We start from the raw sequence: 13702 nt of genomic DNA, 5'->3' as shown, positions 1-13702 counted from the left end.
AACAAAGTTCTTAATCCAAGGTACTATTTCTGGGTTAGTGGAGTCTGTAACCTGAAGTGTCTGTAACCTGAAGCATCTGTAACCCAAAGTACCACTGTATTCCAAATGTGGTCCTCACACTATAGATTTGTGTAAAAACTGGTAGGTTTCAGTTCCTTTCCTAACGGCGCACAGCATGAAATTTGTTTCACAGCTGCCACACACCTCCAAGGTCTTGTCTGGTCACTCACCATCAATTCAGACCCTGTGAGCGTAAATGCAAAGCTAGGATTTTTTTGCCTTGACATGCATCACTTTACATTTGTTTGATGTTTGCCCTGAACAGTAATTGTGGGTCTTTAAGGACAGTTATTTTATGCATTCGTTGACTTTGGGAATTGCTTTGAGTGGTGATGTGGGTTTAGTTGCTTTCTCTTCACTCTGTTTGAGGCAGAGCGATTCATAATGTGATCAACCTATCATATGATGCAAATACGAGTGACAAAAAATCAATGCAAACAACCACACACAAAAACAACTTCCAGTGCAAAAACCAGTATTTAAACTACTAAACCCCAGGATTCATTGTATCGTGGAGGTTATTAGCCCACATCAATCATACTCTCTTAAATAGAAAGGCTGAGAACCACCACTTGGCTACTTCTTTAGAGAGGTCTTTTTAAACTTGTGGAGTTATAAGTCGGGCCTCGCAAGACCTCCTGCCAAAGGTGGCATCTATTCTGCCAGCAGCTCTTATTATCCCCGGATACCTGGAAGTGTGTCTGCAGTTTGCTTGTGCACAGAATTGTACTGAAAATTGTGATCACTGGAGCTTTCAAGGCAGATTCCCATGGAACTGCAACCAAAGTTGACAGTGCTCACTATCAATGGCATTCTCTCCCCTCTAGACTCAGAGATGATGAACTGATTACTTTGCTGGCACATACCAACTTCTGAGGCTCCCCTCTATGGAGTCTAGTAGCTACCAGGTTGCTGGCAGAAGGTCTGCTACTAAGGATTGAATCCTGGACTTTCTACATGTCCCACTCTGGTCCAGCCAATCACTTCTACGGATGTAGCTCATAATCAAGGCATGAAGTCAACAGCCCTCCTGCTCTTTCTGCCTAGCTAGCACCTTGTCTTTAGAAGTGGATTTTCCATAAAGGGTAAGAGTTATTGATACACCCCACTTTGGGGGATTCGTCTAAGCCAGCTTTGTAAATAAGCTGGCAAACATTACTAGCCTACATATAATGAGCCTTCTAAGTGGTTAGTGCCCTACATTTCCATGTTGACCACAGAAGTGGTGGCAGAGCAAGCCCCTTATCTGCAACCAGCATGAATTCAGGTGATTTATTTTTTAAAAACTGCTTTTTTGCCAAGCAAGCTGGTGGAGAAGGAATGGAGGAATCGGCCTCTTTTCTGCCAGATGCTCACTTGCCTTCATGGGATTTCTTGTCCCTGATGGTGACCAGGTTAGTCATTAACCGGGTGACTGGTCTCCCCTTTTGTGCTCGAGTGTGGGGAGCGCTGCTGAAATGAATTGGGAAAGAACAGTTTTCTCTCTTTGTCAGCTATCTAGTGGCTTTTTGGCAGGTCTCCAGCCTTCCCCCAGAGGGACATCTTCCTTCTCCATTACGCAGCTCAGGTGCTTTTCCCCAGAGGAGTCAACCTACTGGCAAAACAGACTGTGTTGGTATCTCCCTTGTTCTCACAATAAGAGTGTGCCCTGTAACTCTTAACGTGTGTGTTGCGGCTGTCAACAACACAAGCAAGATGTGGCGTTTCAAGATAGTGCACTTCCTAGTCCTTATGACAACCACGGGATTATCTCCTCTGATTGGCATGTGGCTGGGGGCTGATGGGAGTTGTAGTCCAAAACAGCTGGAGGTTCACTAGCATGGCAAAAGTTGCTATCAGTCAAGGGTTAGGGGCTTTTAGTTCAGAGGGTGATGCTGCCAGTTTCGAGTAGCTGTTATCTTTCTCCTCCCTGAAATTAAGTACGGAACAATTAGTGCTACCTACCGTGGTGCAAAAGTGTGCAAGGTGGACTTCCAAGTTAAACCAGAAGTGGGGGACTTCAGGCCTGGAAGAGGGCAAATTAAGTATTTCATATTTCTGGGGAATATGAGTGGCTGGGGAAACTCAACCAGATGGGTGGGGTATAAATAATATATTATTATTATTATATTTCTCTCTGGCTCCTGGGACTCTCACAAGGCCACGCCCCTCTTTGGCCTTGCACCGCCCCCTCCTCAGTCCTTTTGCCTGGCTGGGATGTGTCCTTGACTGCAGTAACGCCTTTTCCTTGCCCTGATGGAGGGGTGTTTGTGTGCCTGGATTTTGCAAGGCTGGAACATAGCCTGCTGCACAAAGGTAGGAGTCCCAGCTGTTGTCTTGCCTCTGACCCTGAAGGTTTGCCCAGGGAGGGATGTGTCCCTCAGACTGGAAAAGATTCTCCACCCCTGAGATGAGCAAAGGCGAATGAGGGAAAGAGAAAAATTAGCATCTCACACCTAAAAATAAGTGTGCTTTGAAAGACTGCTCTCCCCTTGCAAAACGATTCACACAAAAACGCGAAACCACAGGGTTGACAAAGTCTGTTTCAAGGCCATTTTCAAATAAATAGAACTGCTTTCTTTGGGTACACACCTCTTTTCCAATTTACTGAGCTCCAAGCTCTTCTGTCCTCCCTCAGATAAGAGGATCCCCTAAGACATACATGATGGCACAATAGCAGAAGGATCGTTTGGAATGAAACTTCAGTCACCCAGTTTTTGCTGCTGCACAGATGCAGTTGGCACAATGTACCTGTGCAACGCTCCTTTTGAAAGAGACTTTACAGGAAGCACTTGCTCACAAGTGGATGCAGATGCGCGAGGTCCAGCCGCTTAGGAAGCAATTCTCTGAACAGTGGGGAAAGTCTTAAATCCCTGTGCATTCAGTTCCTCCCAAAAAAATCCCACTTCCCCAAATTCTTTGGCCAGGGTGGCTAACCCACAGCACTCAGTCCATTTTCTTCCCATCCCGCTTAAGACCCCACTAGTTTTGGCAATACAGCAAGAAGAGAAATAAAAATAATGTAGACGCAATGCTGGGGGTGGGCAGAGAGGCTTATATCTCTCCACCCAATTGTCAGGTTGATAAGTCTGATGAGCAGGGAGGACACAGGAACCCCTCCTCCCAAAGTGATCTGCACTGTTCAGCCGAGGAGGGAGGGCTGCGTGCCTGTTCGTGCATGCATCCGATACAGGTGTGCATGCGAAAATGCGGCCTGGTGGCATGCAGCCCTGGAGTTGGCCGAGAGCGAATGCTGCTCAGGCCAATGAAGGTTCGGTGGGTAGGTTTTCCTTCCCTTGTCCCCGGGTCAGTTCTTGGCTGCTCTGAGCTTCCGGCGGAAGTATTCAGGCGCCGCGTCATAAAGCCAGTCGGCATCGACCACGCACAGGTCCCTCATGTAGCACTTGTTGGTGTGGAGCAGCTCATTGTAGGTGACGCAGGCCGGCTTGCAGTGGAAGAGGACGGAGGAAGGGTGGATGGCCACCAGCTGGTGCGTGTCGGTCGTGGCATAGGTGCCGTCCGCCTGCAGCTCGGCCGTGTTCATGAAGAGGCTGTGCGCCAGGCAGCGGCGGATGTTCCCTGTGTCGGATCGGGAGGACTCCAGCGGTATTGAAAGCTGCGTGGTGAAGCGCAAAACAGAAAAACAACAACAGGATGAGGACTTTTGAGGACACCATTGTTCAGCACAGAGTTTAAAAACCATCCCTTCCAGGCACTCTGTAATGAACAGGGGGATGCACCACCATCTTCACAGATTCAATTGCTGCCTGGCAAATTGAACAGCATCCTATAATTACTTTTACCAGCACAAGTTTGAACTGGAAACCTGCATAGCAAACCTAAGCCCACAGCACCTTCCCTTGTGTTTCCTCCTGTGTGAGATCCCTTTCTGGGTTCCACCACTGCCTGAAGCAAGGCTGCCAGATCACTTTTATTTTGCTTGGGTTTTTGAGTTGTGCCATGTTGCCGTGCCTGGTGGGAGTTCTAGTCAAAAACACCGGTTGGCAAAGTCTGTCAAGGACTATTATTCTTGTATGATTCAGATTTATGTTTCAATACTATCTGGAGGAGTTTCTTCTTCTTTTGTTCTCTTTGCACTTTTATTGCTTCCCTCCCCTTTTTGTCCCACCCCCGGCTGGCATCTAAAATGACAACTTGGATCTCATTAAAAATGGCACATGCTGAACCATTTTGAAGCCTCCCTATAGTTACCTTGATACAAATGTCCCTGAGCTGAGCTCTGACGTCTGAGACCAGCATCATATTCCTGCTGTTCACAAAGTTTTCTTTGCACCATTCCTGAGGAAAAGGAGAAAGTGTGAGAGGAGAAATTAGAAGGCTAACTGCTCGGGTCAGGTGTTAGCTCCATATACCTCACCTTGAAATTTTCATACATGAACGAACACACATTGTATCTACCTATTGACAGACAGACATAGATGTGTACGCTAGTAGTAGCATTAAGAACATGGAGCGGTGCTCCCCCAACAACGAAATCCAGTAACAAGCCAGCGATAAGTCACTAAATAATAATACTTTAAAAAAAGAAAGAAAAGAAATTAATGTTTGCCTGCACTTGACGCCTAGTCACGTTGGCTACCTGGTACTGAAGGAAGTGCATGCTCAGAGGTAATCTTGATTTTAAAAATATATATAGTTGTAGGATCCTTGAGAGACAAGAGTACTTTGCTCTGACTTTCTGAACTTGCTTGCTCTCCTCTTTCCTTCCCATTTCTTTTTCCTTTTGTGCTGTCCCTGCCTGCAGGCTCACAATCTTATCCTCTAATATCTGTACAGTGCTTATAAAATTTTGAGCACTTTTACAAGTTCAACAACATCAACTAATTGCTTTATGGCACCTGTCATTACTTAATGTCTGCCATTACATGTATAAGGGAAGCATAAGTGTCTCTTAATTGATTCTTTTTTCAAAATTTCTGTTTAAAATGACTGTTCTGAACATGTAGGAATTAAGTATCAAAGCATCCTTGTCAGAACACAGATAGGGAAGCCCCCTACAAATTAAGTGTTACAGAAGATGGATTTTTAAGGAGGGGTGCCCAAAACCTGCCCTGACCACTTACCCGATTGCCACTGATGTTTTTGAAAGCTCGATAGATGTTCAGCAGCGTGATGTGATCCCCTTCACTCGAGATGAATTTCTTCCGGACGGCTTGTACTTCATCCCGCCGCGAAGGGGGGTTGTAGAGGACACTGTCCACGGAGAGCAGGGAGACAATGGTGAGGATCTCCTCTGTGCAGTGGAACTTGGGGGCCATCAGGATGGTCTGCCAAACACAGGTAGAAAGAGGCTGCTTTTAAAAAAGATGAGATTCAGCAAGCGAGCCAATCGCCTGGCAAGGAGAAATTGTATAGGATGCCAAACTGGAAGGTTATAGGTCAGGTTCGGGAAGAGCCACACCGTGGAAGTGATAAACTTGTGACTGGCCTGGACCATTTCAGATTGCAGGTGCAGACTAGCATGACACAATGCTCCTTTCTATTTAAAGAATATGTTTCTGCACATAGATGAGTGGACTTCTTCCTGATATGCCGTTTTCCTATGTGCTGGGAATTCTTCCATCATGGCAGCCTAAGATGGAAAAGCCCAGAAACAGTAGGGTCACCACTTCTGTGACAGCTAAGACTGAGCAATGCTAGGCAGTATTGTGGCTTGTGGAGTTCAGAAGGGTTTCCAGGAGATGAAATGGCAATGGTGCAGAATGCCGGCTCAGGAGTGGCACCTACCCTACCTCCCAGGCTGGATAGCTGGGCTCAAACGCCAACTCCTTCGTTTCCACATAGTACTGGACTCGCTAGGGGAGCGGAACCAAAGTCAGTTATCACTTTCTCAACCATAAAGAAGGCAGAAATGCAAAACAGAGGAAGACGTGGCTGTGCTTTTCTTCTGTTTTGCCAGTGAAGTTGAAGAGCAAGAAAACAGAAGCAAGCAGAAGGATCTAATTTGTCTCACAGGAAACAAAACACAGGTGACTTCCTTACTTTGGAGAACTTGGGCTCCAGAGGAAATGCAGCCATCTTCCTTCCCAGGGGGGTGAGAATCAGCTGGTCGTCTTTCCTTTCCACTGCGCCAAGGAGGGCCAGTTGCTCCACGGCTGCCTGGAGCGCTTCTGTCAAGATGAAGGAGACGGGGGTGAGGATCACACAGCTGGTCACAAGCCACAGGTGTCAGAAGTTGCATAAGAACCTAAGAGGAGCCTGCTGGATCAGGCCAATGGCCCATCCAGTCTAGCATCTTGTTCTCACAGAGGTCAGCCAGATGCCTGTGGGAAACTCACAAGCAGGACCCAGGCACAAGAGCCCTATCCCCACCTGTGCAAGGGAACCCAGCTCAACGTGCACAGCAACCTGACAGCAGTATATACATAATCACTACATACGATTAGCCACTAGAAGCAGGCATGTTCCTCAGGTTAGCGCTAGACTTTGTGTAACTGGTTTGCTGACTATAGATCAGGGGTCGGCAATATGCAGCCCGTGGGCCGGATGCAGCCCATGAAGACCGTTTTACCGGCCCCCGAGCCACCCGCTCAGCGAGTCCCCCGCCCGCTGTGCAAAACCAGCACAGTGCGGCGCGGGGACTCGCTGAGCGGCGCCAGAAATTGTGTCTGTGCACGCGCAGATACTGGAAATCGTGTCTGCACATGTCCAGACGCTGAAAACGCTTCTGTGCAGGCGCGATTTTCAGCGTCTGGGCATGCACCAATGCAATTTTCGGCGCCACGGACATGTGCAGATACAATTTCCAGCATTGCGCTGTGCCACTCTGGCCCACAGACCATCTCCGTGGGAGTGATCCAGCCCATGGCCGGTAAACCTTGCCGACCCCTGGTATAGATAGAATAACATCGAACAGCCAGAGTTACCTGGAGATGGTTTTGACATGAAGTCAAAGGTGAGGACGTTCGGGATTCTCAGAGCCAAGAGGTGGAGCATCACACCAGCTAGGTTACACCTGTGGAAGGAGAACCATTTCACAAACAGCCTGAACTTTTGCTAAAGCAAGTGAGCCCACCCTACCCAAATTGCACTTAGTGGCTCCTTCTAAGCCTCAAACACCTTGTTTTTAAATATCATTTTACAGTCTGATTTTATGTTTTTATGCTGTAATGAACCACGGTGATACACTTTTATTATACAGCGGTAAATAAATATTTGTATAAATATTTTTTTAAAAAATGAGTTACATATTTCCTTTCACTGACAGCTTCCTTGGGTCCCTCGCTGTGATGCAAATTCTTTTTTGGGGGGCCTCCCATATATATATAATTGAACACTCCCACATCTCCTCTGCTGTGATACCAAACAGGACTGAATCTTGCCCACCCCTGAAGCAGCTGCCATCACCCAGTGATGGCAGCTGATTGGCAGGTGGGTGTGCCTTCGGGGAAACAATCTCATGGGCCGAGTGGGAGCCCCTTGGAGTCCAGGATTGGCCTGTGGGCTCAAAGTCTCCCACCCAGCTTCCTCTCTTATGAACTTGGGATGATCCAGTGCAACTCTTTTGAAGGAGATTCAGGATGGACCAGAAGAGGGAGCACTTCTCCGCTCAATGTGAAATTTACTTCACAGAGCAGTGAACACTTCTCCACGGGAAGAGCAGCCTCACCTCTGGATCTCTGGTATCGTCATTTTGTCAAACTTCTCAAACTCATCTTCGGTGTAGAGGCGGTAGCAAAGCCCGCTGTCTTCTCGCCCGGCCCGGCCTGCCCGCTGCCAAGCCTGGGCCTTTGACACCCGCTGGACCGCCAGCACTTCCAAACCACTTTCTGGGAGGAGCAGAAAACACCCACCATTAACCAGATATTTCACATGGAGCAAAGTAGGCTTTCTGTGGCTCCAGAGGAAAGGAACCAAACCAATAGGCTAAAATCGTAAGGTGGTTTTGACTAAACAGAACTGGCACTACTACAAGCACTGCAAAATATCTGTTGTGCATTTGTAAGAAATCAATCTTTTAGCGTGGCAGCACCTACACTTTGGATCTCCCAGCCTACTGACATCAGTTCACTGTTCTCTTTGCTGAGCCCACTAAAAATATTTTTGTTTGGACAAGTCTAATGTTATTGTGTGTTTTAATCTGTTTTTAGTTTATTGCTGATTTTAGTGTGTGTGTTTTTATAACCTCCGGCTATAGCCTGATCTTAGCCCGACAGGAGGGTCAAATATGGCCTGCGAGGCCATTTTTTCAAAACCACACTCACCTGTCAACAGGGTGATGTCAGCTGATGTTGTGTTGTCAGCTGATATTGGTGACTGGCCCAGGATGATGGGAGTTGTAGTTCAGCAACCTCTGGAGGGCCAAAGGCTCCCCACACCTGGTTTAGAGGCTTCTTAGCTAGACTGACCAATGGTCTGACTCAAAACTAGCCAGCTTCCTGTGTTCCCAGGACCCTCTACATTAGCTAGTCTCTCAACTCTATCTCCTGGCATGACTCTGTCCAATACACACATACCGGGACTATACTTCTTCGCTTTAACCATGCCTGTGTCCACAACATATTTAATGCCTGCAATGGTGATGGAGGTCTCAGCAATGTTGGTAGAAAGAACTACTTTGCGATAACCCTGGGAGAGAAGAAGAAAAAAGCCTTATTAGTGCTCATTCTAAGTTTGTACTTTGCCGTAAAAGTTTATTTTTAAAAGGTTCAAGCCATCTCCTCACAATGAAAAGATGAAAGTGTTAAAGACAGGCAAGAAATAACATATCAAAAACAACAAAGCAGGAGTAATTCCATCAGAGGCTCGCCTTCAAGTTGCCTGTTTGTTACTGGATGTAAGGCAGGTGGATATCCTGGAGGGGGGCTTTTTAGCTGTGGGAGCCACCAGCTCAGGAATAGCCTTCTGGGAAAGGTGTCATGAGCCCCAAGGAGATGTCTTGGAGGGGCTGGTTAGAGCAGGATGAGGGATGGGAGGAGTTGCCCAGAGACAACCTGGGGAGGGAGAGAGAATGGCACCAGGGCCAAGAAAGACAGCGGGCCTACCCAGAGCGGAATCAACAGAACAGGATTTGGATCCTGGGTAGGGTCTAAAAATGTATAATGAAGACGCCAGACAAACCTCCCTGGGGAGACCTAGTGATCACCACCAACTTAAAGGTAAAGGTAAAGGGACCCCTGACCATTAGGTCCAGTCATCGCCGACTGGGGTTGCGGCGCTCATCTTGCTTTATTGGCCGAGGGAGCCGGCGTACAGCTTCCAGGTCATGTGGCCAGCATGACTAAGCCGCTTCTGGCGAACCAGAGCAGCGCACGGAAACGTTTACCTTCCCGCCGGAGCAGTACCTATTTATCTACTTGCACTTTGACGTGCTTTCGAACTGCTAGGTTGGCAGCAGCAGGGACCGAGCAACAGGAGCTCACCCCGTCGCGGGGATTTGAACCGACCTTCTGATCGGCAAGTCCTAGGCTCTGTGGTTTAATCCACAGCGCCACCCGCGTCCCATGAAGACACCAGACAAACCTCTCCGGAGAGACCTCGTGATCGCCACCAACTTGGGTGGCTGTAAAAGATGATTAGACTTAACTCATGGAAGATAAGCTTATCAGTGGCCACTGGCCATGAAGACGATGTTTGGCCTCCACTGTCAGAGCCAGTGAATACCAGTTGCAGGAAATAACCAGTTGCTTGTGGGTTTTGCGGAGACATCTCACTGGCCACTGTGAGAACAGGATGCTGGACTAGATGGGCTCCCTTTGGCCTGATCCAGCAGGGCTCTTCTTGGGTTTTTAGGAACCAGGCCTTTTGTCTAATTTGGATGCTACAGGGAAACAGTCCATCTTGAGCAGTTTAGTAGTTTTTTTAAAAAAAATAAAGCGTCCGAGTAATCAAACCACTTCTGCCATCAATTACTTACTTTGGGTGCAGTCTGGAAGACCCGGAGCTGTTGTGAATAAGGCAGAGAAGCATAGAGAGGCATCACCACCATCTGAGGGCAACCGTCAGGAAGATGCTTTGCAATGTCCCGACAGGTTTTGGTCATTGCTTCGATCTCTTCCTGACCCGTCAGAAACACTAGGATATCCTGAGGAGGAGGAGCTTCCTTTAAAGAAATGAGACACATATGATTGGAAAGTGGTCATAGCTTAATGGTAGGGCACATGCTTTCATAGAATTGTTGAGTTGGAAGGGTCCTCAGTGGTCATCTAGTCCAACCCCCTGCAGGTCCCAGGTTGAATCCCTGGCATCGCCCTTTAAAATGATCAGGTTGCAAAACAGGTTAAGTTTGCTCTGCCTGAGCCCTTGGAAATCCACTTAGCAGTCAGAAGAGGCTAATCGGACTAGCAGGCAGCATTCTATTTAAATTGGATGCACATACAGAAAAATGAAGATCTACATTAATACTTTATCTGCTCTCTGATTTGTAAACTTGTCTGATCGCTATATGTCTCAACACCTCTTAATATATCAAAGCCAAATTTTGAATACATTTGAATGTCATTTTGAATAAAGATAGCATACCAAACTTTTCAAAACTGCACTCATTTGAATACCTCTTAAGATATTAGAACCAAAATTTGTGCGATTGTTCCTGAGAAAGGTCAGGATAAAAAATGTACCATAGATATTCAAAAATATTGAAACTAATGTGGTACCTGGTGGATTTGGAAAACTGTCACTAGAGCTGCTTGGAGGTAATCGCTTTGAGATTGCTTAGCGTAGAAGATCTGGATGGGATGTTGCCTGCCTTCTAGGTAAAGGACAGGAGCGCCATTGAAGTACTGGGAAAACAGGTCGACATCCATAGTAGCTGACATTATGATTATCTGTAAGAAAACAACAAACAACAACAACCCACCCTTGTTACTGAGAATTGTGCTTGATGAGTAGTATAAGAGATCAATATGAGGCCCTCCAGCAATTTAAGTCCAGGGTACCTCAGGGAGCGCTTGAACCCTTATATTTCAGTTCTATCACTGACATCATTTGCAGAAGCATCACTGGTTGTTCCCTGAGTTGGTGAGGCAAATTTGACAACAACAAGAAACACAGCCTTCAGTGTCTTAACGCCTGCTGAAAACCTTTCTATTCTGCCAGGCTTATGCAGGCAACTGAAAATACACGTCTCCACAATAGTTAATTAATGCCTGATTTTAACTTTTCATACAATTTTTATTGTATGGTTTTATGTGCAATTGTTGCAAACTGCTCTGATGTTTCTTATGAACAGCAGTGTGTGTCAACTGGCAACCTCCTGCCCACCACTTACTTTCAGTGGCGACTTCCCCAGTTCCTTCCGCCTCTTCTGTGCTGCTTTCACCACTCCAAATAGCACATCTGTGTGGATTGTCCTCTCGTGTGCTTCATCCAAAATGACGACGCTGTACTTGGCCATGAGGGGGTCCCCAATGGCTTCTCGCAGCAGCATCCCATCGGTCAGGAACTTGATTTTCGTCTCCTCAGAAGTGAGGTCCTCAAAGCGTACCGTGTAACCAACCTGAACGTAGGAGCCATGGGGTGGGGGGGGGTGCAGAAATAAGAAGGTGGCACATATTTTTCACCAGCTATGCTTCATGAAAAAGTGGAATATCAATGTAATAACACATAAACATACAAGGTGATATAATTTTTTTGCTCCAACAGGCCTTTGGCCACTAAACTGGCTATTGTGGCAGGATGTTTTCAATAGTGGGTGTTGTATGTCTTTTGTGCTTTTCAATGGTTTTAAGTTACTAAACTGTTTTTGATATTTATATTTATTGCATGTTTTTAGTTGCATTGTTTAACTTATGTTGTCAGCCACCTTGGGTCCTGCACTTGGAGAAAGCAATACATAAATTCAATTAATTAATTAATAATAAATAAACAAACTGAAAAGTACATAGAACAGAGACAGGAAGTGGGGAAGTGTGTCACTTTTTCAATTTCTAAGGCTGGATAGCTCAGTCGGTAGAGCATGAGACTCTTACTCGGAGGGCTGTGGGTTCAAGCCCCACATTGGGCAAAAAATTCTTGCATGCAGGGCGTTAGACTAGATGACTCTCAAGATCCCTTCCAACTCTATGATTCCTTCAGCTCCACTCAGGAAAATACCAGGATCGTACCAGTTTCCCCAGCTCTGTTTTCTTCTCATCTGAGACTCTGGTGGCCAAGGATATAGCAGCCACACGGCGAGGCTGGGTCACAGCAACGATGCCTTGGCGCCCAATCCCTCCTTCATAGAGGTACTGCGGGATCTGAGTCGTCTTGCCTGAGCCTGTTTCCCCTGCAGAGCATTAAACAAATGGCATTGGGAAGTTACTGCCTGTGGTCTCCAGCAGAGACACATGTTAGATACATCAAGGTCAGTTCCCAATTACAGTGGTACCTTGGGTTAAGTACTTAATTCGTTCTGGAGGTCCACTCTTAACCTGAAACTGTTCTTAACCTGAAGCACCACTTTAGCTAATGGGGCCTCCCGATGCCGCCACGCCGCCGGAGCACGATTTCTGTCCTCATCCTGAAGCAAAGTTCTTAACCCGAGGTACTATTTCTGGGTTAGCGGAGTCTGTAACCTGAAGCGTATGTAACCCGAGGTACCACTGTACATGTCTACAGCATTCTGCTGAATGGAAAACAAAAGCAAGTGGCTTCCCAAATTCAAACAGTCAACGCAAGTGGAGCTATCTACTCAAGAGTGAACCCAACAAATTCGATGGGATGTCTCCTGCCTGACAGGTGTGTGCTTTCTTCCATTCATCTCAACAGCGGAATGAGGACAATGCTAAGTCACTTTGAGTTGGCCCTACATTGGCCCACGGAAGGTGAGAAGGAGAAGCAGAATAGCATAAGCCTCAGTCCCATTGCAGAACAGGGAGGAATGCTCTCCCAGTTCCGTAAAACAGATTGTCCTCCGGATGTTCCTGAACTTGGGGGTTCGAACCTGGGACCTTCTGCAGGCAAGACAGGTGCTCTAACCACTGAGCTACAACCCTTCCCTAACAACCTTGGGGGGGGGGAGGGAGAGGCACACAAGTCTACCATCCCTGCAATAACCACAAAGGGAGGTGCTTGCTTCAGCCCCACCTCTCAAGCATGAAAAGGAGGCGGAGTTCCACAGGCCCCTCCCCTGTACACTGGAAAAGGAGGGGCTTGTCGCAGAGAATTCCCCAGTCAGCCCCTTTCCCCGCACCCTCCGCAAACCCCTCCCCCTTTAAGGGGGAGGATGAGAATAACGGCGGTTTGTTTCTTATTTTTAACCCTTCCCTCACCGATGAGGACGGCGCAGTCCAAGCTCCGGAGCTGCCCGAGCAGAGTCCCCCGCGCCTGGAAGATGGGCAGGCTGCGTCGCTGGCTGTCGAGCCCCGAGGAGGAGCCGGCGGAGGAGGCGGGCGCCGTGTGGCGCTTGGGTCCGGGCGCCGCCAGCAACATCGCTCTGCGCGGGGCCGAGCCGAGGGGCGCCGTGGCGGAGGCCAGCTTCGGTCTCTTGGGCGGGGGCAGTGGGCCGCCTCCCTGAGGCATCCTCACCTCCCGGCAAGAACAGGGCTGCCGCCCTCCTCGCCGGCGACAGGGAACATGCTTCGCCGGGCTCCGCCTCTCTGCTCGCGCCTCAGGGCCGGAAGGACTACGCTTCCCAGCACGCCTCGCGCCGGATGATGTGCATCGCCGGGCCCCGCGTCCTGGCGCCAGCCTCAGCAGCAGCCCAGTGCCTGCTGGGAGATGT

The 13702-nt window shown here is 48.0% G+C and overlaps 1 protein-coding gene across 2 annotated transcripts; it reads right to left on the bottom strand.

The window, feature by feature from the left end:
- Positions 1–2564: 2564 nt before the first annotated feature.
- Positions 2565–13626, bottom strand: DHX33 (DEAH-box helicase 33). Of its 2 annotated transcripts, XM_053367901.1 has the most exons (12): positions 13251–13626; positions 12105–12265; positions 11270–11497; positions 10656–10826; positions 9917–10102; positions 8517–8628; positions 7670–7829; positions 6927–7015; positions 6043–6170; positions 5124–5327; positions 4252–4338; positions 2565–3655 (listed from the first exon to the last, which is right to left on the bottom strand). In XM_053367901.1, the coding sequence occupies exons 1-12, from the start codon at positions 13498–13500 to the stop codon at positions 3347–3349; spliced, it is 2085 nt and encodes a 694-aa protein (XP_053223876.1). In that variant the 5' UTR covers positions 13501–13626; the 3' UTR covers positions 2565–3346. The 2 variants fall into 2 exon arrangements, with proteins under 2 accessions (XP_053223876.1, XP_053223877.1); XM_053367902.1 differs by lacking the exon at positions 12105–12265 and having other exon boundaries at positions 13251–13501.
- Positions 13627–13702: the final 76 nt, after the last annotated feature.

Source organism: Podarcis raffonei, chromosome 15 (assembly GCF_027172205.1).
Source record: "Podarcis raffonei isolate rPodRaf1 chromosome 15, rPodRaf1.pri, whole genome shotgun sequence".
In the NCBI taxonomy this organism is placed as follows: domain Eukaryota; kingdom Metazoa; phylum Chordata; class Lepidosauria; order Squamata; family Lacertidae; genus Podarcis; species Podarcis raffonei.
Note: the sequence above shows the minus strand (reverse complement) of the source record. Positions and strands in the feature narration are given on the sequence as shown.